General features: G+C 42.8%; 6 protein-coding genes and 1 pseudogene across 10 annotated transcripts; 3 read left to right on the forward strand and 4 right to left on the reverse strand.

Annotated features, from left to right (window-relative positions):
• Positions 1-37: 37 nt before the first annotated feature.
• On the reverse strand, positions 38-8,502 carry ap3m1 (adaptor related protein complex 3 subunit mu 1). Of its 3 annotated transcripts, none has more exons than XM_037464872.2 (10): positions 8,396-8,502; positions 3,548-3,648; positions 2,935-3,258; positions 2,546-2,717; positions 2,190-2,327; positions 1,990-2,075; positions 1,761-1,894; positions 1,284-1,491; positions 1,006-1,150; positions 38-913 (listed from the first exon to the last, which is right to left on the reverse strand). In XM_037464872.2, exons 3-10 carry the CDS (start codon positions 3,205-3,207, stop codon positions 813-815), a joined length of 1,257 nt encoding a protein of 418 aa, XP_037320769.1. In that variant the 5' UTR covers positions 3,208-3,258; positions 3,548-3,648; positions 8,396-8,502; the 3' UTR covers positions 38-812. The 3 variants fall into 3 exon arrangements, with proteins under 3 accessions (XP_037320769.1, XP_037320768.1, XP_062422756.1); XM_037464871.2 differs by lacking the exon at positions 8,396-8,502 and adding an exon at positions 3,763-4,044; XM_062566772.1 differs by lacking the exon at positions 8,396-8,502 and having other exon boundaries at positions 3,548-3,728.
• LOC119213792 (adenosine kinase) lies at positions 4,388-11,251 on the forward strand. 2 transcript variants are annotated; one of them, XM_037464873.2, is made up of 11 exons: positions 4,388-4,547; positions 6,658-6,732; positions 7,616-7,669; positions 8,491-8,569; positions 8,669-8,841; positions 8,923-9,031; positions 9,185-9,355; positions 9,473-9,508; positions 9,595-9,706; positions 9,816-9,902; positions 10,010-11,251. In XM_037464873.2, the coding sequence occupies exons 1-11, from the start codon at positions 4,456-4,458 to the stop codon at positions 10,132-10,134; spliced, it is 1,113 nt and encodes a 370-aa protein (XP_037320770.1). In that variant the 5' UTR covers positions 4,388-4,455; the 3' UTR covers positions 10,135-11,251. The 2 variants fall into 2 exon arrangements, with proteins under 2 accessions (XP_037320770.1, XP_037320771.1); XM_037464874.2 differs by lacking the exon at positions 4,388-4,547 and adding an exon at positions 5,436-5,593.
• Positions 11,252-11,577: 326 nt separating this feature from the next.
• Positions 11,578-13,225, reverse strand: LOC119213793 (dual specificity phosphatase 29). The gene is made up of 4 exons (XM_037464875.2): positions 12,871-13,225; positions 12,251-12,438; positions 11,948-12,171; positions 11,578-11,845 (listed from the first exon to the last, which is right to left on the reverse strand). The coding sequence occupies exons 2-4, from the start codon at positions 12,427-12,429 to the stop codon at positions 11,622-11,624; spliced, it is 627 nt and encodes a 208-aa protein (XP_037320772.1). The 5' UTR covers positions 12,430-12,438; positions 12,871-13,225; the 3' UTR covers positions 11,578-11,621.
• Positions 13,226-13,399: 174 nt separating this feature from the next.
• LOC119213794 (dual specificity protein phosphatase 13A-like) lies at positions 13,400-16,983 on the reverse strand. The gene is made up of 3 exons (XM_037464876.2): positions 16,707-16,983; positions 16,332-16,549; positions 13,400-16,258 (listed from the first exon to the last, which is right to left on the reverse strand). Exons 1-3 carry the CDS (start codon positions 16,823-16,825, stop codon positions 16,047-16,049), a joined length of 549 nt encoding a protein of 182 aa, XP_037320773.1. The 5' UTR covers positions 16,826-16,983; the 3' UTR covers positions 13,400-16,046.
• Positions 16,984-17,298: 315 nt separating this feature from the next.
• LOC134135323 (dual specificity protein phosphatase 26-like) lies at positions 17,299-17,919 on the reverse strand (annotated as a pseudogene).
• Positions 17,920-18,103: 184 nt separating this feature from the next.
• On the forward strand, positions 18,104-22,960 carry LOC119214519 (sphingomyelin synthase-related protein 1-like). 2 transcript variants are annotated; one of them, XM_037466326.2, is made up of 6 exons: positions 18,104-18,262; positions 20,323-20,931; positions 21,056-21,151; positions 21,297-21,414; positions 21,589-21,739; positions 22,203-22,960. In XM_037466326.2, exons 2-6 carry the CDS (start codon positions 20,327-20,329, stop codon positions 22,505-22,507), a joined length of 1,275 nt encoding a protein of 424 aa, XP_037322223.2. In that variant the 5' UTR covers positions 18,104-18,262; positions 20,323-20,326; the 3' UTR covers positions 22,508-22,960. The 2 variants fall into 2 exon arrangements, with proteins under 2 accessions (XP_037322223.2, XP_037322224.2); XM_037466327.2 differs by lacking the exon at positions 18,104-18,262 and adding an exon at positions 18,618-18,774.
• A 777-nt stretch (positions 22,961-23,737) lies between these two features.
• si:ch73-288o11.4 (beta-microseminoprotein) lies at positions 23,738-25,388 on the forward strand. Its single transcript, XM_037466049.2, has 4 exons — positions 23,738-23,785; positions 24,408-24,513; positions 24,740-24,842; positions 25,077-25,388. The coding sequence occupies exons 1-4, from the start codon at positions 23,783-23,785 to the stop codon at positions 25,195-25,197; spliced, it is 333 nt and encodes a 110-aa protein (XP_037321946.1). The 5' UTR covers positions 23,738-23,782; the 3' UTR covers positions 25,198-25,388.
• The last annotated feature ends 44 nt before the right edge of the window (positions 25,389-25,432 follow it).

Raw genomic sequence — 25,432 nt, forward strand, 5'->3', positions numbered from 1 at the left:
ACACGGCTACTACAATAGCTAGCAAAGACCACACATGGAAAGAATCGTGTCAAAAATTTTATAAGACTTCTTATTTAGTGAAATACAGATTCAACTTTATACAATTATAATTTTTTCACATGAATAATTGATTGTGCAAATCTTAAGCGGGGTAAAGAAGTTGCATCAAGATTAATCAGGGGTTTTGTAGATTGTACGAAGGTATAAAACAGTTCCCCAAAGACTCGTGGAATCTCAGCTCTGCAGATAATTTGAAGTATTTACCTCGATACATTTTGAAACATATATCTTCCCTTGGGCCTCTGTGTTGTTGTGTGTTATACAAATCACCCTAATCAAGGCCACATTGAAGAGTGAATATGTAGAAAAACTCAAATATACACTGCAGATACTCAGCAAAAATGTTTTGCGTGGCTGCCTACTCTCAAGTAACATGCAAATAATATTGTCAAGGTGTGAAAAAGTGGCGAGGAGGAGGAGGCAGTGAGCAGTGAGTGTCCCTTTTCAAACCAAAATATTCCCCTTAGGCAACACTCAGAAGGTGTTAAAACACAAAACTAAAATAGTCCAAAAAGACAGGAGGAATGTTTCATACAACGCAGAACATGTAAACTGGGTAGAAGCTATTAGCACTTCAACAGGGAAGCATTAATAATCAACATATTGATTATCAATGCTTCCCTTTACAGGCCACATAATAAATAACTGTTTATTAATAACAATGGGCCAGAGGATTTATAAGACCTATCGGAGTGCTGGTAAACTTGCCTCCTATTTGGCTCATTGGGTTGCTGACTTTTGACCTCTAGCAGTCAGGTCCGCACTTGGAATTTTCCCGCTTTAGTCAAATACTTGACACCTTTGAACGGCTTGTACTTCTCTCCAAACATTTCAAGACGACTGACCTTAAGACCTGTACAGAGGGGGAAGAAGCAAAGTGAGAAAAACTAAAAAAAGTGCCTTTAAACTTGGCCCCATTATAAGTATTTATAAAGTGAAGACTACCTGAAATGGCCACCTGCTGAATCTTCAGGTCAATGTTGAGTGACGGGTTATCGTCAGGTTTTGGGGCTCCTGCCTGCAGACTCAGACTGCCCTTCAAGTTAGGAAGCTTCTGGGGGTTCAGTTTCCCAATGTCCCAAACCAACACCTATCAAAACAAAAGAAAAAAAACGTTTTTTGTCTTGTTTTATCACTTACGAGGCACAACAATATAAAACAAAGATACAAAAACGTCCACATTTAACTGTGGGAGGCTGTCTCTGTGTGTGAAAGGTCGTTACCTTGGTAGCGGGGTCGTAGGTGTAGTTGCCCTGTGTGGCTGTGAGGTTGGCACTGAGCACAGCTTTAGGCATGTGGATTGTGACCATTAAAGCCTCCACTGTCTTCCCCATGGTCTGCTTGGGTCCGATCGTGATGTCCAGGCGACCACAAGGTCCTGAGTCAAAGAAACTGATGCTCTGCTTCACGTACACTGGAATGGCCACGAGACTGGACACAGAAAGAGTGAACCACAAAGACAATAAACCCTTGGATTCAGCAGGCAGACAGAAATCAGCAAGTAATCATGGTAACAAGAGTGGATTGTGGATCCTTATTGCAGAAATTAGAGGAGAATTTGACTCCTCCACACCAAAAATCCAAAGAAAACAATACTTGTAGTTGGTAGAAGATGTTGATGCTCGGATCTCATAAGTACACAGATATATTGTCTTAACCTAAATATAAATAAGACATTACAGAAGTGCTTATGCTTATACTTTTGAGAGCTGACTTGATAGTTCATGAGTGTGAAGTTTCCGTCTGGCGGGATGAAAGAGAGAGCGCGCTCCGACTCCCAGCGCTTGAACCGCACACAGGGGTGGAAACTCACGTCGTCGAGTAGACGAGGATTCTGTCATCAAAAGGCACAACGATGGGGGCGAGAGTTTTACATTTTAACAGACGCGGACAAAAGCACAACACTGAGCTGAGAGGAAATGAACCAACCATAAAGGACAGAGTCAGGTCAGGCATCCCAGTGAGCCTCACACAGGCTTCAATCACACCCTGGATCTCCGCAAATACTGTCGTACCTAAAGATTGAAGGAGATGCGAGAGTAAAAGCATTAAATGATCTACCGGGAACGAAAAATAACTTCCTACTGACATAGATAAACTCTTCATCCAACCAAAACTGCTGCTCGTACCTGATTTGTCCACAATGGCATCTATTTCCTCTATTACGTCAAAATATGCCTCATTATTGGTGTATTTAACTCCGGCACGCCTCCATGGGATATTGGATAGTTGACCTGTTGGTAATGTATCTCCAACATTACTTGCCCCTGGAAAAACATTTTTAAAAAAATTGGAGACATCTACATTCTTGCCAGGTGGCTCTATCCTCTCGCATATGAAGTATTGGGAAAAGGGGTTTCTGTTATATTTTGGGATTTGGGCTGATGGTATATAAAACAGTTGAAAGTTAATTTGACATATTTTCCTGTCCATCACCCCCAATCCTGTTACAATAACTAGGCAGAGGGCGGTGACCTCCATCTACCTGTCAGAGTGTTGACAACTGAGCGCAGGATGGTGGGAGGCCTGATCATTTCTTTGAGGACGTTGGACTCTGTTGCCAGTGGAAAGCCGTTGTCGAGCATCTCCTCCAAAAGCTCGTACACTGTCACCACATTGTCCTTAATCACACTTTCTGAGCACTCTCCAAAGTAGTCCTGTCAACAAAAATACCTGTTAGGTGAAAGCGCACACACACAGTACAGACAATTGTGTGAGTGTTTGATTTAGCGAGAAAGGGTGTCCAAACTTTTGACTCGTACTGTTTCGCACACAAAATTTAGAAACACTTTCAACGCTGCAAAATGAGCATGGCGTTGTGAAAGTGTATCGTCTTGTCTTGAATTTAAATAATATAACTGAATTAATTTGCACCTGAAATATGTCTGCCACTCTGTGCAGGAACTCGATGACAAACAGTGGAGCTACTTCTGTCTGGACGACAGAGAGGAAGAAGAGCTTTCCCCTGTATACGGTGATAAGGTAGTGGTGTGGGGTCTGCAGGACAGGGGCCACATCCTCAGGGTCCACCGCCTTCTCCTTGGCCTCGAAGAAGTAATCACACACACTCCGGCTGATGACACTCTTCCAGTGTTTCTCCAGGAAGATGTCTCCCGAGTGATTAATCAGGAACAGACTGTGGATCATCTCAGCTGCAACAATGGGGTTGTTGTTGTTGTTGTTGATGTTGTAAGTGCTCTGAGTGGCAGATGGAGACATTAAATCAGCAGTTTTAAGAAAAACTCGTACATTATTAGATGGCAGTGACAATGTAAATGTTAAGCGGTGTCAGTTTAGCTGCTGTCAAATTCTGTCAAACTAACTTTAAATGAACAGCTGGCTACCAAACTTTAGTTTGCCCATTGGGGAGATTATTACAATCGCTTTCCTAATGTTAGAAAATAAGACAGAGGTGAGAGTGAAAAGCGCAAACGTGACCAGAAAATGCTGCATCGGGGATAATGTATAAAAAGTGTAAAAGTTTTACCTGGTAACTTCGGTTGACTGAGCCAAGGATATCACCGAAGGTGGGCTACTTGGTGTCAGTATGGCTGACTTGTCGGTGTTGCCGGGGAGACGCCTGCAGATCTACGCACACGTAAACACGACTTGGTCACGGGGACATATCGACAAATCAATAGAATCAACTCAAAATACCATTGATAGTGCTGTGAAAAAAACTCGGACGGTTTAAATACAAACCAACGGTTGTTTCAATCCGATGGATAATTGCAGAGCAAAGTTTGGGACGTTTTAATCAGGCGGGGTTTGTGGACAGCTACACGGAGGTCCGTATGATGTGTGGGGGGTTTTGTTGCCCTGTGTGAAAACTGTCAGGTTTCCGTGCAGGTCAAATTCACAGAAAGACAAAAATATTCGTGGCGGAGAAGACTTTGCGCCTTGAACGTTCACCACTCAGGCCCGATTCAGATGTAAACATCGCAATAAGTTTCATGTTTAATTTTGAGCTAGGTTTTTAATATTGAATATTACTGAAGTCATAACAGGTTTCTCAAACAATTTCTCAATGTGATTTAATATAACCCATGTTAGTATTAAAATATTATTATCTTCTGGTTATCAACTTGATTGCATCTACATTATGTTCGTGTTAATTCCAAATATGGAGGTTTTTAATAAATAAAAGTGAAAAATTGTTCACACGGTAACCCGACCAATTATTCAAGTCTTAATTTCGAAAGTTATATTATCTCCTTCTGTGTCTTAATCATTACTTTAAGCAACACGTCTACAAATGTACGCTTTTGATTGGCTGAGCTCCGTGAAGACGTCACAACGACGAGGGTGGGGCAACGGCTGCCTCAAGGGTCTCCTCAGCCACAAGAACGCGCTTTTCCACACAGGTTAAGGTGATTGCAACTTGCAGCGTTAGCCATGGCTTCTGATGAACCAAAAGCAAAGAAACAAAAAGTTTCCGTGGAGAAGAAGACGGAGTCTCCGACCAAAAAGACTCATGCAGAACTAAGGTGACCGAAAGTCAACAAAAAAAAGAAATACAAGAATCTGCCTCCCTGAGGCACGAGGACTCACGACCCTCCTCTGATAAGGTTAAATGCTATTGTGAGCAAATCCCCGACGTTCATTTGATATGTGAAGATTGTAGACATTATAAACGCGTGTATCCCACGAGAGGGCGGTTAATAACGGAAGTTTCTTTACACCAATAAACGTGTGCCTAAACCACCACGCTGGGTGAGAGGTCGCCATTGATGCGCAGCGGTGCAAAGTCCTTTGATGGTTATCCCTTTAAAATACCCAAACAGAGCTAACGGTTAGCTAAGCTAAATGCAACGTCGGGTCAGACGCGTCCAGGGACTGTGCTTGTTGGCTAGTTGCGCCCGTTGACTGCAGAAAGTGTGCCAATATCTAATCTAAGATCGACCCGACTGCCACCTGCCTCTCGCATGCTTCCTAAGCTGCAAAAGGAAATACTTGGACTGATCTGGACACTACGTTCATCCAGTGCCAAGAAACAGCTCCGCTGCCTGGTGGAGCGATGATAGACGCTCTGCAGTGGGAGCTTGCCACCCTGCACCAGCTCCCCAGAACAGTGACTTGTGATTTGACCACGTGACCATGGTCGTGAAATGTGCGATGTTATGACTTGTTTCCCGCCTAAACAAATCACTCGGCTGCTTCTATTCTGACGGAGACCCGCCGTTGTCATATGACGGCATCTCCGTAGCTGCAACCATCAGCACGCTTCTCACGATGTAATACGGCTTCAATGGAGTGAGCGGATTGAGGCCGGAATCGGCAATGCAAGCCAATCGCCGGCCAGAGACCGACTGTTCTGGACCTTCCTCCCCTTTAGATGTCTCCAATCAGTCAGTGCCGAGTAGGAGGAGCTGTGGTTGCAGGGTAAAATCGATCTTCCCGCACACTGAGCTGAAATTCAGAAGTTTTTGAATGCAAAGCTCTTTCTGAGCCGGTTTTAGGTTACTCAACAGGTCTGACAGAATCTAGCTGGTAAACACAGAGAGAGTGAGAGAGAAACCATGTCTTCTGCAAGGTAAGAACACGTTGACAGAGGAAATTCATTTAAAGGCAGGTGTTATTTGCTGCGTAAGCCCAGCAATCACCTGACAACATATTGACAGATCTGTTTGATGATGGGAATGATGGTAAGGGTGTGACATCGGTTACATTATCTCTTTTTTTTCCAGGGAAAACTGCATCTGCTCTATTACATCTCTCTGCTTTATCAAATGACATCCGATCACGTTGCTTTTCTGCTACCGTAAATGTTCTCAGGGGAGTGTCGGAAAAGAAAATGCTCGCTGGGTAAAATAATTATAGCCCATGTAAATGTTGCTTATGTCACGGTCTGTGGGGCTTGCTCCATGTGGGTTTTCTCCCAGGATAACTGATCAGATTGTGGCGATAGCAGGAGTTAGGATCATAAGTGAAGACGACAACGCATAAAAAGGGTTTCCAGAAACTCTCAGTGCTTTTGAAGTGTTGCACGTATACTTTTCAGTTATTTGTTTTATATACAAATAAAAATGTGCCAAGACACGCATAACCGACTATTTGTTGCGGTGACAGGCTGACGTGTGGCGCTTACCGCGGTGCTTTTATAAAACCTTATTTTCCTTTACGAGACTACGATCTTCTATGATATTCTGTGTGCAGTTTTTTTCCCCAGAACAGACTGTGCAAACACAGAGACCCCGCAGCCCACAGCTGCTGTTGCTTTGCTCTGTGTCATAACACGGTTACATGCATGACTAACTGGGTCCTCACCACTGCACCACGACATTCCTATTATTTTGGAAAATTTGTTTCAGAGTTTTTCTGCTTCTGAGAGTGGATGGTTTTAAGTCATGGGATGGAAGTTGCATGGAAACAAATGTTTTGTCAATGAATGATTCACAAAACCCAGCTCATTCGGTGAAGTGAATAAACATGAAATTGTTTTTTCTACACCGTGCCAGAGGACGGCTGTCCCCTCTACAATAAAGCTGGAAGAGATGTAACAAAAAACACAAATGTAACATGCAAGTAAAATAGGAAGTTTTATATTAAAGCAAAGTAGCAATATTTAGTTTTAACGTGTTGTCTTCTGTGTTTCAGCCCTAATTCACTCTTTGGGATGGGAAACCCCTTACTGGACATCATTGCTGTTGTGGACAAGGACTTCTTGGAAACGTAAATACATTTTTGTCTCCTAAAGATGGTGCGGTCAGCTTGCCGTGGATTCCTTGTCAACTATAAAGGAAAAGAAATACTAACAAATATATGGATTGTATTTTTCTTTGGCGTTGGGTTCCTTATTCCACCGGTTTGCTGCTGTAAAATCTCCTTAATTAAAGTCGCAATTCGGATTAAGACGCTTAGTGTTGGTAAAGTCACTCCAGTGACTGGAACAGAATGATGCAATTTATTCCATTGACTCGTCTATTCATTTACTGTGTATTATTTTAAAAAGTGGGAGCCATCATTGGAAACCTCCGCACTCAGAGCAGCAGTTTTCTGGTCCGTATTAGCTTTGGCTCACTGAGTTGACCATGGAAAAGGGCTCCTATGGGTTCCAGCCCAGTCCACTCAAGCCCTTTGCATAAACTCTAGGATTAGAGCTAAACCAACCAACCACAGTTCTAATTCAGTCACATAGAATAAAGCCGGACTTTAGCTGCAGCTTAATCCCTAACGTACCGTTGTGATTCGATGAAACACGTTTTTTTTTTTTCCAAACTAAATTGACAAACACATTGATTTGGTCGGTGCAGTGATCTGTAGTAACATTGGCACTTTAACAAAGTTTCTTAAGCACTTTGCCCTTGAATTGTTGATTTCATTATTTACATTTTCCAAAGGAGGGAACAACCCATTTCCCAGATCCACGGTCCGTCTAAAATGCTTATCCACACAATCAGTCAGTTATTGTGTGCATGTTATTTATTGCAAACAACTTTTCTGGACTGTATGACCCATAACGGCGTATAGTTAATGTTTGAGTTACAACAGCATGGTTTGTTTTACCACGTTTCAGATGACTAATTCCTCTTTTCTCTCCTCTAATCATCTGCAGTTACTCTCTGAAACCCAACGACCAGATCCTGGCGGAGGACCAACACAAAGCACTGTTCGTAACTCTTATATTGCAACATGTCTTTGGTGTAGTTTTTTGTTGGTCTTGTACAGGGAGATTAACAAATCCGTCCGAATTGATACAGTTTATTCCTGTCTGTTCTGGAGCAGAGCTGTCCCAGCAGGCGCACACCAGAAACCACCACCGTGTCTTTGTAGACGACCAATGGCAGAGCAGCAGATTGAGCAAAGAGAGACAGTCTGAGCCAATAGCAAACCAGTACACTTTACCTCCCAATCCCACCGGGACGAGAGCCCGAAGGCAAACATTTAACAGCAGATAAGAGGCACGTATGTAACCGTGTGTGAGCAGTAAACTGATGAATTCAGACTGTTGCATAGACGGTTATATGTCAATATAAGTATTCCGTAGCTTGGTGAGGTTAGGTTTGCTGAATAAGCAACCCACTTGGTCACTTTATGAAGGTGCAAGTCCAAACAAGTTCTCACTGTCGAACGTGTTTATTTTTCTTGTATCAGTCTGGGCGTATCAGTCAGTCTTGTTTTAGCAGTCCCTGGGCGGGTGCTAACCTGTTATGAGATATTAAGACTAAAAGGACAGCAAATGGCCGCTGCTTTAACCCTGAGATTCAATCTTTGTGTTAATGTTCAAAAAGTACAGTTCAATTATTTTTATCTTTTAGCAACAGCTAGCCTGTATGTTTTTAAAAATAAGAAAAAACATCCACCCACAAGCACCTCAAAGCGCAATAATTCATACCTCAATGCCAAGTCTCTGATGGCTGTAGCTCCATATTTTCATCTCATCAAATCCTCCTTCATAGATGAGAATTATGTGTTGATTTCTGCGTGTAGATTTGAGGAGATCGTGAAGAAGTTCAAAGTTGAGTACCACGCTGGAGGAGCCACACAGAACTCCATAAAGATCGCTCAGGTGAGTCATGAACTACAGACCCTGTCTATACATGTCACTCCATCTATGCTCTGTCACGTCTCACTGTAAATGCTGATCAGAGCTGACGTCACTCTGTAGTGGATGATGCAAGAACCCCACAACATCGGCACATTCTTTGGCTGCATCGGCAAGGACAAATTTGGGGACATCCTGAAGGAGAAGGCGAAGGACGCCCACATCGATGCCCACTACTACGAGCAAGACGAAGAGCCCACAGGGACGTGTGCTGCATGCATCACGGGAGATAACAGGTGTGTAATTATTACAATAAAGCACATGTTGATTTATTATAATCTCACCCATCCTTAACTTTTTGTCTCTTTGTAACTCAGGTCTCTGGTAGCTAACCTAGCCGCAGCTAACTGTTATAAGAAGGACAAGCATCTCGACCTGGAAGAAAACTGGACGCTAGTGGAAAAAGCTAAAGTCTACTATATTGCTGTAAGTAGTAGTTACCAAACGTCCATGTAGCGCGTTGTGCCACAGGTTCTCCGTGCAGTCTCTGTGTAGGACTTTGCCTCGTGCGATTCATTAGAGCCCATCAGGATATAAAAAGCAGATCGGTCTTGACCTAATGTCACCGTTTGCTTCCAGGGTTTCTTCTTGACCGTCTCGTTGGAGTCCATCCTGAAAGTGGCGAAACACGCGTCTGAAAACAACAAGCTGTTTTGCATGAACCTCTCAGCGCCTTTCATCTGTCAGTTCTTCAAGGACAACCTCATGCAGGTTATGCCCTACGTTGATGTGCTGTTCGGCAATGAGACGGTAAGCCGAACTTTAACGGCATATTGTTCAGGTGGTTGTGGTTGTGGAGTTGATACTTTTGTTTGATGTTTAGCACGTATTTCTGTACCAAACATTCTCTTGTTTTCTTTCGTTTAGGAGGCGACAGCATTTGCTAAAGAGCAAGACTTTGAGGTGAGTGGGCTGATGGCGTCTTATTGATGAGCGCTGCAGCTTTCATGTTTTTTCTGCATCAACTGGTTAATGTACAATTTGTCTAGACCGAGGACATAAAGGAAATTGCCAAGAAGGCCCAGGCTTTGCCCAAAGTCAACACAAAGAGGCAGAGGATTGTGGTGTTGACCCAAGGGAAGGATGAAACTGTGTGTCAAAGTAAGATTTCCTATTTTTTTTATAGATTATATCTTTTCTTACGTTCCCCTTATCGTTGTGACAATTGTGGTTTACTGCATATATATAATTATCGACACGTCTGATACAGGTGACAAAGTTGAGACCTTCCCTGTGCTGAAGATCGACCCCAAGGACATTGTTGACACAAACGGTGCAGGTGATGCCTTTGTAGGAGGTGCGTTTATTTTAGTTTAATTTCTTTTTCATTTATTTGACAGCTATCTACTTTTCTTTGTCTTTTCTGTGGAATTCTGTTAAAGTTTGTCTTCTTTTGTATTGCAGGTTTTCTATCTGAGCTGGTCATGGACAAACCAATAGACCAGTGCGTGAAGGCGGCACACTACGCCGCCAACGTCATCATCAGGCGGGCAGGTTGCACCTTCCCAGAAAAACCTGACTTCAAGTAAGGGAGTCTCAAACAACTCCATCTGCCCGAAACCTCCCTCTCGCCCCGCCATGCACAACTCCGGCCCCGTCTCCGTTCCCCCTGCCGCTATTGGATCGTGCAGCCAAGAGCCAACGAAAGATTAGTTTACATTTAAACTACCAGAAAGGAATCATGCCGCCCTCACGGGATGTGATCATTTTGCTTTTACACAGACAATCTGTTTTTATGGACATTTTTGTTGCCAAATGTTTTCTGGTTCTGACACTGCCGGCTGACAGACCGAAAGGCACAAGAAGATAATTCCACAATAGGAGACACGTTATATCCACAGAGGACTGATCAACAGAGTATTGGTCCACGAAGGTTTTGGATGCTGCATTGAAATGTGCAGCAGTGATTTGTTTTAGGTTTATTTTCCAAAATGATTTATTCAACTTAACAGGCCAGTTATGAAACCAAATGTTTTTCTTTTAAGTGAACGCTTATAAAATGTGTGAAAGCCCCCTGCCCACTAATTTCTGTGATGACTGTTAAAGTGGTGTCTTTGCTTTGTACCCTTCACTTGTTTTTTGAGTGGGTGCCTCTAGTCACACGTGCCTTTTTTCCCCTTTCCTTCCTCTGTAAATGTTAAGAGGCCAGCTGGTGTTGTGTGAACCAGCTTCTGGTGGTACAAGGAAACCCTTTGAAACTAGAACAGTGATGAGTACTAAAGACGTATTTCATTGTTTGCTGTCAGGAATACAGAGGGTAAATAAAACTTTACCGTTCAGTTTAGTTCTTCTAAATGAGTGGCCTGTGTTCTTTGGGTGTTATTTTTCTATCTCTGTACGTTGTCACCAAAACTCAAGACTATCAGATTCTTTTCTTTTTTTTGTTAACTGTTACAAATTAAAGCTACAAAGAAAATGAAGGGAAAGAAAGGTAGAAAATGAGTAAAATTCTTTCTTAGACCACAGTCTGTTTTTGGAGTTGTTTTGACATTTCTCTACTACTAGTTTTGTCCGTCTGTTACTTAATGTTCAAATACACCAATAAGCCTTAAGTGACTAAATATTCCCCGTCTCAGTGGCACTCAGTTTCCCATCTTTTTGCTGAACTGTCGTGCCACAAATTCATGAATAAAATATACAACCATCTTTTGATTTACTTTTATGCTATTTTTTTTCTCCATTTCAATGAAAGATAATTCTTTAGATATCTACAAGATGAACCCAATAGATTGAAGAACCAACATTTACATCTATGCGTCACAGCTTAAATCGTTTTGAATCAATAGGTATAACGTGAGGACCTACTGTGTGCCTCACACATCCAATTCTTACACCTTTCACACACTTTGCAGAAAATAACTTGCTGTTACATAACTGTAACAATGTTACTTAAACTTGGAGACTAGCGAAACGCAGATCTGAAAAAGAAAAGTTTAATGATGCAATAGTCAAAACAATATGAAGTATATTTTTGTACACTGGAGATTCAGAAGACAAATGTATTTTCTACTTTGTGCTATTGTTTCTGCATCTCTCTCTTGTGTCTCAGCCTGTCCTCTTGCAGCGTGATGTCCAGGGCTCTGAGCTGTCTCAAAAAGCCGTGATTGGGGAGAACGCAGCGCCGCTGTCGCACATGCTCAACAGCGTCCACCACGGTTAAGCCATGGTCCATCATCAGGTACGCCAAGACCAGAGCGGCTGACCTGCTCCGACCCATCACACAGTGCACCAGCACCTTGTCTACAGTGAAGAGGAGGCAAAGACAGATGGCTTCATCAGAAACAGAAAAAAAGTATACAGCCTTCTTCTCAATTGAAAGCTTTGGTTTTGTCCAGCACTTACTCTGCGGGTGACTGAGGGCCTCGCGGATGAACTGGGTCGCAGAGCAGAAGTACTGGGAGATATTAAAGGTGGGTTTGTCATCGGCCTCCACACCAAAGTACTGTATGTCCATGTCAGTGTAGTAATGAGCACCAGTCAATACGTTATTCCACTTTCCCTCTGCTGCATTAAGGACATGTGTAATACCCAGAACCCTCAGGCCGGGCCGCTCTAGAGCTGTCTTCCTGTTTCCACGGGACACACAATCTTAGTCTGAAGCCGTCTTTAGAACCACGAAAGCATCTCTTGAGTATTTTTACTCACTCGTCCCCCACGTAGACGCTGGGCCAGACCTGGTTGACGTGTGCGTACTGAGCCCCGGTGCTGGTCCAGAACAGCTGCTCCAGGTCTAATGTTCCCGGTGTTATGTAGTCACTGTCTGGGTCCACCTGCACAGCCGTGTATGGGTTCCTGCTTCTGGACTTCACCACACGGGAGGACATGGCTCACCTCTGCCGCCCAGAAAACCACACGGACACAAACGTCCCGGAATTTCATCAAAGCGAGCGCACTCATCACTACCAACTCTGTTACTCCAGGGACGCTTTTTTATGCAGTCTGAGAGCTGTAATCATCTGTCATCGAATAATCAGCATGTTTACAGACAATCCATATGTCACTATAGCTGTTAATAGTTGCAATAATGCCAAACAATTCAGTTCCTCTTAAAGTGTGAACACCTTGTGTTATTTTTTTGTGTTTTTTTACATTAAACTGGTATTTCTCAATCATATTTTCTTTTTTTTGGAGAATTTCTATAAAACAGTGGTGACATTCCAGGACAGAATTGAGGCTGGCTATGATTATTTCAGGTACGTGTGTTGTACTCTTGATATGGTCTGTGATGGCTAATTAAAGTACTCTAGCAGAGAGAAGTTGCTTACCTCTTTCTTCTAACTGTTTACAGCTTTGAATCCGTTCCCGAGCAGGATCCCAGAGCAGCACCTCAACTTTTCCTCAGACGATATGTGTGAACTGTGTGTGTGTGTGTGTGTGTGTGTGTGTGTGCATGCCTCCCTCTACAGTGAGCATCGGGGATCTGAAATGGTAACCGCTCCCTCCGGCTCTGTGTTTGAGACGGTATTTTTAGGCAGCTCGAAGATAACACCAGACCTCAACAGCGTCACGCACAAACGGCTCCTTTCTCATAGCCTTCAGAATGTGATCTGACTCATCTAACGTGACACTGATTATTATTCGTCCTCCCGTACGGTAAATAGAAACCCCGAGTCATCAGAAACAATGAAGACAGAAATAAGTTAAGTAATACTGGCATGTTGCTTTATCAGCGCGCATGCATGTCAGTGATGTGTGACAGGTGCAAGGAGAGTTATTTATGGAGACATAAAATTGAAAGCATTTATTTGTTGTTTTCTACTGATTGTTCGGGCAGAGATAATAAATGACAGATGACACAGAGATGGCATTTCCATTTTTCCGATTTGATTTTCGTTTCCCAAAATGTGCATTTAAATTGAACAGGTGCCTGACAAGGGTGAAAGGTCATGCTCCGTCATGATGTGCCAGTGTGGTCCTCCTCTGTGATCTGCATACTGTGGAGACCGAGGCTTGGCTGCTTCTGTCTCAGCTGCTCCAGGAATCCAGAGACGAGTCGCGGTTCAGTCGCACGCCGACCGACCGGCCTGCAACCCACCACAGGCCCGGGGACGTCGGGACAAACCAAGACCAGCATGGATCAGCATGTCTGACAGCACTTTTACAAAGAAATTGTCAAATTTGTCATCAGCCTTGTCAAAATAGTGTCTGCCCTGGTCATCTCAAGCTGATCATTAATTATTTCATTTACACCTGTTTTTTTTACATGTCAAAATATCTTGTGTGAAAAGTTACACTTGTTCAACATGTTTGATGCCCTCAAACCATTTATAACCCATAATATTTTTTCAACATTAACTTAATTATTCTTAGTGTTTTTTAATTTAGAAATTGTTACTGTGTATTTGTGTATTTGTTTTTTGTTCTGACAGATTTAACAGACCCCAGTTGGTAGTAAAAATGTTAAATTAATATTGAAAAATAAATTATTACAACAATATCAGGGAAAGGAAATGGTAAAGAAGTATAATGTCTTTAGAATAAAGATGAGCAGAGTAACAGAGGAAAAGTTAAGATTGCTCCCACCACTAATCTGTGCAGTTGAAAATTACATAAAAATAAGTAGTTATTAACAAGGATTTGACATCAGCCTGTAGTTCCTAAACATTTTAGAATTGGGGGTTGAAGAAAGGTCGCGGGTCGAGCTGGATGTTCTGCAGCGTTAACGCCGTGTCCTCCACTTTCCAGGTAGCTGTAGAACATGTAGAACTCTGCCCTGCTGGATCCTCCCATCCATCATCAGGTCGGCCAGCACCAGGGTTGGAAAACAGCTTGCGCCCATCATACAGTGAATACATTTACCCGTCCCGGGACAGGGACATTCCCTGTTACCTTCAGCCCTAAATATGCACCTTATTTTGCACACTTGAGGCAGAATATTAGAAACATCATCTCATCTCAGTGTAATGTAGTCCAGAAGAACACCATCACTAATGACAGAATTTAACAAACAATATAATTATAGGCGTTTGGTAATTAGACTCTATGGTGTATTGGATTTCATTAATATGCAATAAATTACTCGTTGGCAATGTAAAAGTTAGGCCATACTTGATTGGCATGTCCTGTGGATTGTCTCTGTGCCAACAGGAACTCCTGCAGCTCTGAGGCAGACGGAGGTTGATACGTGGGAACCATAAGGGACATACTGGCATGCAAATACCAGAAAAACTCACCCTGGGCGTTTACTTCTCACAATGACTTTGTCTTAAAAAAAAACGTGGCGCATACAATCATCTGGTGTGAAGCAACAGACTGAGAAAACAGATCCCTGAACAGACTATTTCCACTCTGAATCATCCAGTTTACTTTCAAAGCAGCACACGCTCTTCTCTTCCTGCACCTGCTCATATTTCTCTAAAAACACCTTCACCTACTTCCCAGCTTTTCCTTTAATAACTCTGTAATAAGACACTTATGCATAATGCAGCAGTTCAGGTACTTCAAAACATGTCTAATCCTTTTTATTATACAACATGTATTACCCTGTGACTTTTAGCATCACATCACTGGCTTACTTTCCATGAAGCTGTTATATTATGCTTGGTTTTTGTCTCCATGTTGAAGCGTAACGCCTGCAGCTCTAAAGAAATATGATCAGCTCTGTGTGTGACATTCACCAGTGACGTGTTAACTTCAGCAGTATCTTGTGTCAACATCTAGGCTACTAAATCATTTGGCGTGAATCAATCATAAAGGTTATGGTCGATGCATTGTGTAACACAAAGATAAAATAAAAGGTACATTTGGCCTTGGTTGAACAACACTCAACTGTAGGTGCAGCGCTCTCACTGCTCCTTCAGATGTTTGTGAAGCACAACAGTGACTGTCAGCTGCAGGTTGAAATCCTTTGAGGCTAGATTTCATTTTTCATCAGTTTATATTAATTTAAAAGTTAATTTATTGAATTGTTCTGCATTGCAATCTGATGAATCCTGACTTCCCACTTTGTTAATCCGTCCAATTTGTAATGCAACTATAAGCAATAGTACAATCTTGGTTTAAATTAAACAAGTTAGTGTTTGATCTGTGAAAACATTACATTGGTTATATGAAATTATTTGGAAAAAAAATTTGAATAGCGAACTGTTATGTTTGTGCAAACACTCCTATATCCATCCAGCCATAATATTTAAATGAGATATCATAAAATGTTTTGACGTATATTCAAAACGACATCATAAAGGTGTTTTTACAAAGCTTGTACACATGCCAGACAAACACAAGGTTACGTTTTGAATACAATTTAAATATTAAAAAAAAACTCTTAGACATTGGATACCGACATTTACAATATTCACAACACTGTTGCTGCTACACTCCTAAGTTAAAGTTGTGCATGAAAAGTAGACAACCGTAGAACTAATTGACGGAAATAATATTGTGTCTACTTTCTGTAATAGTTTTTGTAATTTAGTGAAGGTAAAAAAATGAGGGAGTGATGTCAGAAAAGAGGACACAAACGCCGTTTGTGAGTCAGCTGTTCATCCATCTTGAGGAGGAGCGACAGGAAATTCCGGTTTGGATAAATGGCTCGCTTTTGGACGACGTGCCTCAAAGCATCTCTGAGGCGGAGACGCTGCCTCAACATGAAATAAGCCAGGACCAGAGTGGCAGATCGGCTCATGCCCATGATGCAATGCACCAGCACCTTGCCTGCAGAGCAGGATGGAGGATGAGAGAGGGAATCGAACAGCTAAATATCAAATGTCACGTTGAAATACTGTACCATCTTTGCTCTTCAGCCCTCTGTGTATGAAGTCAGCCGCTGCTTTTAGGTACTGACTGAGATCGAACCGGTCCGAATCCTCGGCCGGGATGCCAAAGTAGACGCATGTGTTCCCATAAAAACTCTGGTCACCGATGCTGCCCTGCTTGGAGTGCGCGGCATTCAGCACATGAGTGATGCCAAGTTTCTGTAACTTCTTCCTATTCTGCGCAACGGCCCTGAAACACACACAAAGAATAGCGACGAGCATATAGGGAATAAAAGAATAAAACGTGTCAGGGAATGATGTTGAGATGCAGTTAAACCGGTTTACTCTAACAAAGCTCATTCCTCTCACGGCGGCTAACAAAAGCTCCCCAAACACAAGGCACTCACACGTTCCCTATGTACAGGTTGGGCCAGACTTCATCCACCGGGGTGAGCTCCAGCGTGCAGGAATCCAAGATGTCCTCCAGTTCTTTAATGAGCACCAGGTCTTGGTTGCTCCCTGACATTCTGCCACAGACACAGAGCGCTCCTCCAACCGACTGCGAGCGTCCGGCGTCCCTTCACCCCCACAGCACGGCGCTCAGTGAGGGACGAGAGCAGCTGGTTGTTCTAACGCCGCTCGCCCCTAAAATTAGCCGCCTGTGTCTGGTGAGTGCTCTTTTACTGTGTGTAGAGTTATTCAATGTTGCAGTTGCATTGAATGCTCTTTCTCTGTTGCCACTGAGGTCACATTAGGAAAGGACAAAGGGAGTGGAGGGGTGGACACTGTTGAACTGTCTACTGTATGCATGGTACAAATGGAGACAGTCTGGCAAAGTGTGAATGAGGACGTTGACTTCTGGAGACTAAAGAGTGGACAATTCTATGGATTTATTACAGGGTTGGACGTCGCTTTGTTTTATTTAGCCTCATTTAACCCTTCGTCCTGCAGTCTTCACTCGAGGGCCATAAGCTGTTGGACAAAGCCTCCAATTATCTTTTAAGTATCTTTTGCAGGTCCAGACTGAGCTGGTGATGAATCATAAAGTAGGCGATCAACACTCCCAAACAAGTCCCACCTCACAACACAGGGCACAAGCAAACAAGGTGAAAGGTCAAATGCCGGCAGGTCACTGGCCGGGACGGAGTAGCTTCTCACCGCGGTTCAATAAAAGTCATCACTGCCCTTCCAGCACCGACTTCCATGTACATGCGTGATGCCCAGCAGCCGGAGCCCCAGCTCGTCATGAGACGTGGACCTGACACAAATACCACATTTGATGCACATTTAAGACATAATGATGAACCTAAATAAGAGCAGGTTTGGCCACACCTCGTCTCCGTGGCGACAGGAGCGTAGAAACAAATATAGAACCTCCTACCGCACCTGGAGAGACAGGGTCTTCCGTCTCTGTCCTGTGTCGCACATGAGAACTTTTCCTACTCTTCTGGTTCTGTGCATGCTGACTTTACTCTGCTCCGACTCCCGTTCGTCACGTCTCATCTCACACAACAGTTGTGTGTCTGTCATTACCAAATTCACAGAGGTTAAACCACTGTTATTTCCACGCTGCTGTCAGTCCCCTTTGCTTTGGTCGCTGCAGCAACTGTCAACTGTCATCAACTGGTGACTCACATAAATGAGGTTATAGTTATTATAGATAACCACTGCTTGTGTTTGTGCCGTCAAATTCAAATAAATCAGCACACGAAATCCACCTCTTTATATTTATATGCAGGGAAACCCAACTCGCCAACAGATGCTGTCCCCAATGTGGCCGGCAGGGGTCAGTGCGCTTTGAGCAGCCCCGCACCAGCTGCCCGGCTCTTCTTTACTGGTGTTGTTCATTGTTGTCTCTTCCTGTTCGCCGTTGCTTGGTTGTTCCGAAGCACGTTGGCCATGAAATACCTCAGAGAGACAGACCATCTGCACCGTGTGCCGGCACACTGACACGGGACTGATGGTAAGAGACCACCATCGACTCAACGTCAGTTGTAAACTCAATACATGTACTTCCTGTGACGTGTTTGCTCTCATTTATACCTTTTGCTCTTTTTGTTGTTGTTGTTGTTGTTGTTGTTGTGTTGAAGCGTAGAAAAGTAGTGTTACAAACTTTTCCACACCAACAGAGAAACACTATCTCGTAGCTCAGAGTTCATGTCCTGCTGACATGTAGCAGTCATTCCTCTGTGGTGCGATGGTCAAACAGACTATGAGCCCTTTGTCAAATTGTCTCTAAAAAAATGCCTCTCTCTCACACACACACACACACACACACACGCACATACATACGCACACATTCACGCGCACACTGAAGGGCTTTCTCGCAGAGCCGTGTGTCACCACTCAACAAGCTGACATGGCACTTAGGAATCCCCCAGTGAAGCCGCAGGATGTTGCCAGTGGGATGTTACTTTTAGGGGTCGTTTTAAAATAAGTCATTTCCGTCTGAGAGACATAGCAGCAGCTGCCCAGGTGAGTGGCTTCAGGGTGCAGACATTCAATATTTGACATTGATCAGCTGATTAGCCAAATTTCCGTGCGCTGTATTGATCCCTGTTCGATCTGCTTTATTGAAATAATGCAACTGACTTCAGTTTGGTGTTCTGATCTCATTTCCTGCTTCTTTTGAAACTGTGTTTTGCAATCAGTATTGTGATGTCTGTGTAACTGTTAATCCAAAAGTGACACTCCCTGGAAGGAATGAGTAATGTCGGAATGCCAGGAGAAATACTCATTTATAATTCATCATATACATTAGACCAAGTTTCTGTAGAGACACTACACAAACCTTTTCATTTAAATGCAACTAACAATTATTTTAGATTATAAATATTTTTTTTAATTTAGTTTCGGCTCTCCTGAAGATAAGATGCTTGCCGGTATCTTGTTTTACTGAATATTTTTTGGACTGTTGGTTGGGCCAAAAAATGCCAAAAATCTGCTCCATCACAAGACCAAATGAATCATCATTAATTTGAAGGGAAAATAAAACTTCCCAGATCCAGTGAATAATCACAGGGGCGATCTAGTCTGTAATTCTGTACAATGCAATTACTGTAACTGTAAATAACCGTCTGTGAACACACTGACTCCTTCATGATATCTCATCATATGAAGGCGTCCTTTAGTAAATGCAACCCCTCCCTACAAACCAAGTGCTGTCAACTGTATTACTGATAAGTGAAAGCTGCATACTGGCATGATTTAAAGTCTGCGGTAAAGTGAGTATGTGGACTGTTGTGTTGGTGCAGACCTTTGGAGCAGCTCGGGGGGACGGGGCGAGCTTATCAGAGGGTAAAAGGGCAGAGTTTGATCTGTACTCTGGGAGACAAAGTCTGTTTATTTGGCGGATGGTTTGTGACTGTGTTTTAATAGTAGCATTACCATGTAATAACACTAATGGATCGGAGAGGATGTGCACACCTGAACAAAGTCAAGTTAAATTGCACAACAGGCACAAGAGATTACAGGGAGATTACGCTTGAAAATCAATGAAATTATCAATTGATTATCAGGATAAAGCTGATTCCAATTCTGTATATATTATATATTTCAGATTTCACAATAGTTGGACTGTTGGATGAAGACATCATTTTGGGCTCAATCAATAATGAAAATAACATTTGTTTTGAAGGAGGAAATCAATACCTCTAGTTTACTGTTGCTTAGTCTGCAGTGTGCTTAGAGACACGCAGTGTGACTGCAGTAAGACACACACGAGTGAGATCAAAGATCCTTTCGGACCTACCTTGATAATTCACCCCATTCTCAATAAAAAAAGCCCAAATGTGGTTGTTCTTGCTCCGTCGTTGAGAAGAAACTTGTTCTAAAGCATTTATTCAGAAAGGTTAATTGTGACAAAAAGAATGCAAATGTAACAAAATGGAGCTTTCCAAACAGCGAGATTGGCACTAACAAAGATGGTAATAAAAACACAGTGAAGAAAAAAAGTGGTGCTCATTTATCAGATTTATTTACGTCCGTTGAGCCCTACATGACTTCACATGTCTGTGTCTGCAGTGGCATGGCAGCGTCGGAGGACATTGTGAGCTCCTGGAGCTGTAAGCAGGTGGCCCGGTGGCTACAGGATGAAGGTTTCGGGGAGTACGTGGAGTTATTGTGCGACCAGCACCGCCTGGACGGCCCCAGCCTGCTGGCCCTGACCGAGGCCGACCTGCGCGGGCCTCCGCTGGGCCTCTCCGTGCTCGGAGACATCAAGAGGCTGATCATCGCGCTCTGCCGGCTCCAGAGGCGGAACCAGACCCGACTGGAGGAGCTGGGTCTCCGGCCCGCAGACAGCCTCCCGGGCGGGCTCCCGCCGAGTGGCGAGTGGAACCGCGACGCGGCCGACGGGACGTGCAACGGAAGGGACCGCTCGAGTAACGGGAGTGAGCTGAGGCTGAGGAGCGGAGACAGATCTGCGTTCGATTCTGTGTGTCACGCGCACTCCAACGGGAGGTACAGGCAGCAAGTGCCTGGCAGACTGGACCCAGAGGTGTGGAAGACAATCATCAGTTCCATCTATGTCTTTTTTGTGTTTGGATTCACTTCTTTCGTCATGGTCATTGTACATGAGCGTGTCCCGGACATGAGGACCTACCCGCCGCTGCCTGACATATTTCTGGACAGGTATGATTCCAGCATGTTGAGCATACTCCATAGTTAATTTGCACTTAAATGCTCCTGCGCCTATCAATCTATGCTCCTGTCTAATCTTCCCACTGATGCACATGTTTTTCAACTCTCTCAACAGTGTTCCCAGAATCCCTTGGGCTTTTGCCATGGCTGAGGCATGTGGCCTCATCCTGTGTTACATGGGCCTGCTGGTCCTGCTCCTCCACAAACACCGGTAGTCCAGGCCCAACCCCTCCCATCCCATCGACACACTGCTTTAATAATGATGTGCACCCGCTAACACCCAGATCCTCTGAATGCAATGCAGTCTCAGAAGTGATGTGCAAGCAAAGCTTTGTGACTGATCCTCTCTATTGCAGGTCCATTATCTTCAGACGGTTGTGCTCTTTGATGGGAACCGTGTTCCTGCTGCGTTGTTGTACCATGTTTGTCACCTCGCTCTCTGTTCCTGGGCAGCACCTGAAGTGTGCCAGCAAGGTGGGAAGCACTCATGAGACGTTTTGCTAGTTTCCCAGTAAATTGTGTTGCTTCTGGCGACATTCCAGTTTATTCCTGGCTACAGCATTCCCACTGTGATAACGGATGAACAGCTGCCGGTGTGATTCACAGCATGACTGATAGCGAGCGCTTTGTTTTTTTTTTACCCCTCAGTCGTACGGGGATTCCTGGGGAAAGATCCAGAGGGCGCTGCTGATCTGGAGTGGAGGTGGAATGACGCTGACCGGCGTCCAAACGTGTGGAGACTACATGTTCAGTGGACACACCGTCGTCATCACATTGCTCAACTTTTTTGTGACTGAATGTGAGTGGACACTCATGTTTTCCTTCAAAGTGATTCCCTTTGACTTGAGTATTTCAGTCAAATTAAATTCTATTTTCTTTGTATTTTGTACAACATACGAGATCCTCATTCCTTTTTTTTATTGCCAGTTAATCCCATGAAGGTTGAAACAAATAGTATTAGTCCTTCTTTCACTACTTTCACTATCCATTGGTTCTGTAATGGAAGGAAGATCAAAAATATGTTTCATAAAAATTGCACCTGTTAAGAGGCATGCTTACAAAGCAGATTTCAAACTTATCGGTCACGCAGCAGAACGTGGGAACAAATTCAACATTAATGAATCAATGGTACGGAAGTGATGGAAGCAAGAAGATGAACTGCGCCAACTAAAGAAGACCAAACAGAGTTTCCGAGGGAACAAAGCGAGATGTCTAGAAAACTAGAAATACCACGATATTCATCCTATACATTTCAATTGCAGACACACCACGCACCTGGAATCTGATTCACACCATCTCCTGGGTGTTAAACCTGTTTGGAATTTTCTTCATCCTGGCGGCTCACGAGCACTACTCCATCGACGTGTTCATCGCCTTCTACATCACCACTCGCCTCTTCCTCTACTACCACACGTTGGCCAACACCCGGGCCTTCCAGCAGAGCCGCAGGGCGCGCATCTGGTTCCCCATGTTCTCCTTCTTTGAGTGCAACGTGAACGGACCTGTCCCCAACCAGTATCACTGGCCCTTAAGCAGACCCGCATTCATGAGAACTCTGGTTGGATAGAGATCCTTGCAATGTGCATGCACTATAATACTAACGGCTGAATGAGAAACTACTACAGATGCTGCTTCTTATCTTTGTATGGTTATGAATGTGTTCTCTGGGCTTTTTTTTAACCTTGTTTGTTTCCATGGATGATTTATTTTCTCATGAAATGAGTGAGATGACAAAGGGAATGAGTTTACTTCCCAAAACAATTCCTTTGAGTTGAATTGCACAGTACTACCAGGTGACAGCAGAAATGGGGAGGGGGGGGGGGGGGTCTTATGGGTTCCAGGTGTGGATCATTTCTTTGGAGATTTATTTGCCACTTAGTTGGTCATGTTTTATTTTGGGAATGATTGTTTCACTGTTTTGGGTTGTTATACTCCCTTTAACATCTGCAGGAGAAGACTTATCAGGCGTCTCACAGCTTTAATGAAGTTTGATAGTGTAGTTTTGCTCTAAAGAGATTCGCCACCTGTTTAGTAACTACTAACAAAAGAAGGAGTTGTTTCTTTGGATGTGCCACAGAAAAACACTTCCTGTTCTCTGCTGATGGAGCTGTTTTTTCATTTAATTTGCACTTTATGAAGCGAGTACTACAACTTTTGGATAGTGTGGCTTCCTACATTTACAGTTAAACTGTCAATCTAAACGTTTATGTGAATGTTGAATCAGCCGTTAGTATGATTATGTTTTTATCCTAATTTGCTGCATACTACTTTGATTATAAAATGAGTAAAGAAATGTATAGGGAGGGATATTTTTGAAGTTTTATTATCCTCCGCTTTCCTCTGTTGCACAGTTCAAGGATGGGCTTTTTGGAAAACAAAGAATTTTCAGAGAATATATATATTTTTTTACGGCATGGTTGATCTTAACTAAATCTTTTAATTCATTGTTTACAGTTCGTTGCTTTATTTGCAGTGCAAGTAATCTATCTCTGCCTTTTGGCTCAGCAATGAAAGTTTACAAATAAGTTTACAGCAAGTTTTTATATTTCTGATTGTTTCCTTGGTTGTTTTTTCAATAATGTAATTATTCTTGCGTTAGTTGAATAAAATCAATAATAAATATCAAAATAAAATCCATATTTCTTGTGAGTTTGCTCGCCAATATATGCCCTTTATATCAATATTAACTACATCCATCTCTTACACACCTTAAAACAAATATCAGTCACATTGCTATTCAAATATTTTGCAACAGTACAGATATACACCCAAGTATAAAGGCTCCATTAGAAAGTTCTCACTCAGTCAGCTTCCTGTTCACCTGGTCACATCGCATCTAAGGATGGTACGTAACTTATTCATGTAATTATGGAAGCAAGGACACTGAAGAATCTTTCAGGTCTTGTTTGTGGTTTAACTTTCTTTTAATAAAAAATGTCCATATAGGTGAAAATATTGATGTTTTAGACTTTTAAGACGTCATTGCTGTCACATTGCATTTTATACTTTCTACTTATGTTCTTATTATTAATATAATTGTTTGTAGCATAAGTCAGGGTCAGGGTCAACAGAGTTGTAAGAACTATAAGTACAAATAATGGTGGTCTACGAGAGTACATATCTTGTGCAGACTACATTACATAAATCCGATTTTTAACACTTGCAGACATAATGTGTTTTGTACTAAAATGTATACATATATGTATACATTTATAATTCTGGATTTTTGGAAATCCCTCAAATATGCATTTAATAGCTACTAAACAAACATTTACTTTTAGAATTTTAGTATGGAAACTGTTTCGCATCAAAGGATTGGCTGTTTGTTTGACCACTAAGAGACCAAAGAGGCATGTACAAAAGGCAAGAATTTTAGATTTAAGATCTTAGAATTGAGAGCATGAATGCACTGTGCAGCCTGTCAATAGGTATCATGCTTACAAATGTCTTTTATTCAACTCTTTCAGGCTTCCCTCCACGTTTTTGTTTGTTTGCTGGGACTGTTTGTCCTGTGCCACTCTGACTGCTTCTTCCAGGGGTTAGCACTGAAAGATGTGAATAACCCTCCAAAAGGTGAGTCGACATGATAACATTTGGAAGAAATATAATCCTAAAGAGTCCATCAGTGGACAGAATGGACCGGTGGTTTTGTGTTTGCTGAACACTTGCAGTTGACTCTGCACTGCACATAATGAAAACCACACCTATGCACACACATTTAGTCACTGATGAAATTTAATCAGAGATTAATAAGGAGCTTAACGGTTGGCTAACCGCTGTTTTGCTTCTTTACATTCAGGGTGTGTGGACAAGGATGGAAAGCAGCATGATTTTGGCTCTGAATGGGAAAGGGACTGCATGGCGTGCTCTTGTACAAACGAGGGCCTGAGCTGCTGTAGCAAGTAAGATTTTCATGCCTTAATTTACTACATTACACCTTTTATTTTCAAGCAATCCTACATTATTAACTTCATGGAAAAACATTCTTTGGAGGGGTTCGGGGGGGCTGCACCTGTTTACTTTTCCCACATCACAACAAATAAAAGCTGTGTGTATGTTCTGTTTCCACAAACTGACATATTTAAAGAGACAATTTATTTTTCAACATGTAATATTCTTTCCTCTTTCCTCTCAAGGATCCCTGACGCAGCCACAGTAGAAATCCCTGATGAATGTGAGCTGGTTGTGCACAAGGAAACCTGCTCTGCTAAGGTCCTGTTGAAGTCAGACAAGACAAAGGAGTGTCAGCCTATGTGAACACACGACAAGCTGACCTCTACACGTTGGGGACAACGGAGGTCCAAACTTGTCATCAGTCTTTCTCATGATTCATATTTGATCAACTATTTTAGGGCGCATATATGAGCCACAAATCCAAATTAAGAACAGATTAATCTTGTCTTTCTTGTCATTTTTGAAAGTTTTTGACAATAAAGATAAAACCTAAAAACCAGCTGGGCTCTGTCTCTTCTTGCCTGCTTTAGGTCCAACA

Source organism: Pungitius pungitius, chromosome 13, assembly GCF_949316345.1.
Source record: "Pungitius pungitius chromosome 13, fPunPun2.1, whole genome shotgun sequence".
NCBI classification, from domain to species: domain Eukaryota; kingdom Metazoa; phylum Chordata; class Actinopteri; order Perciformes; family Gasterosteidae; genus Pungitius; species Pungitius pungitius.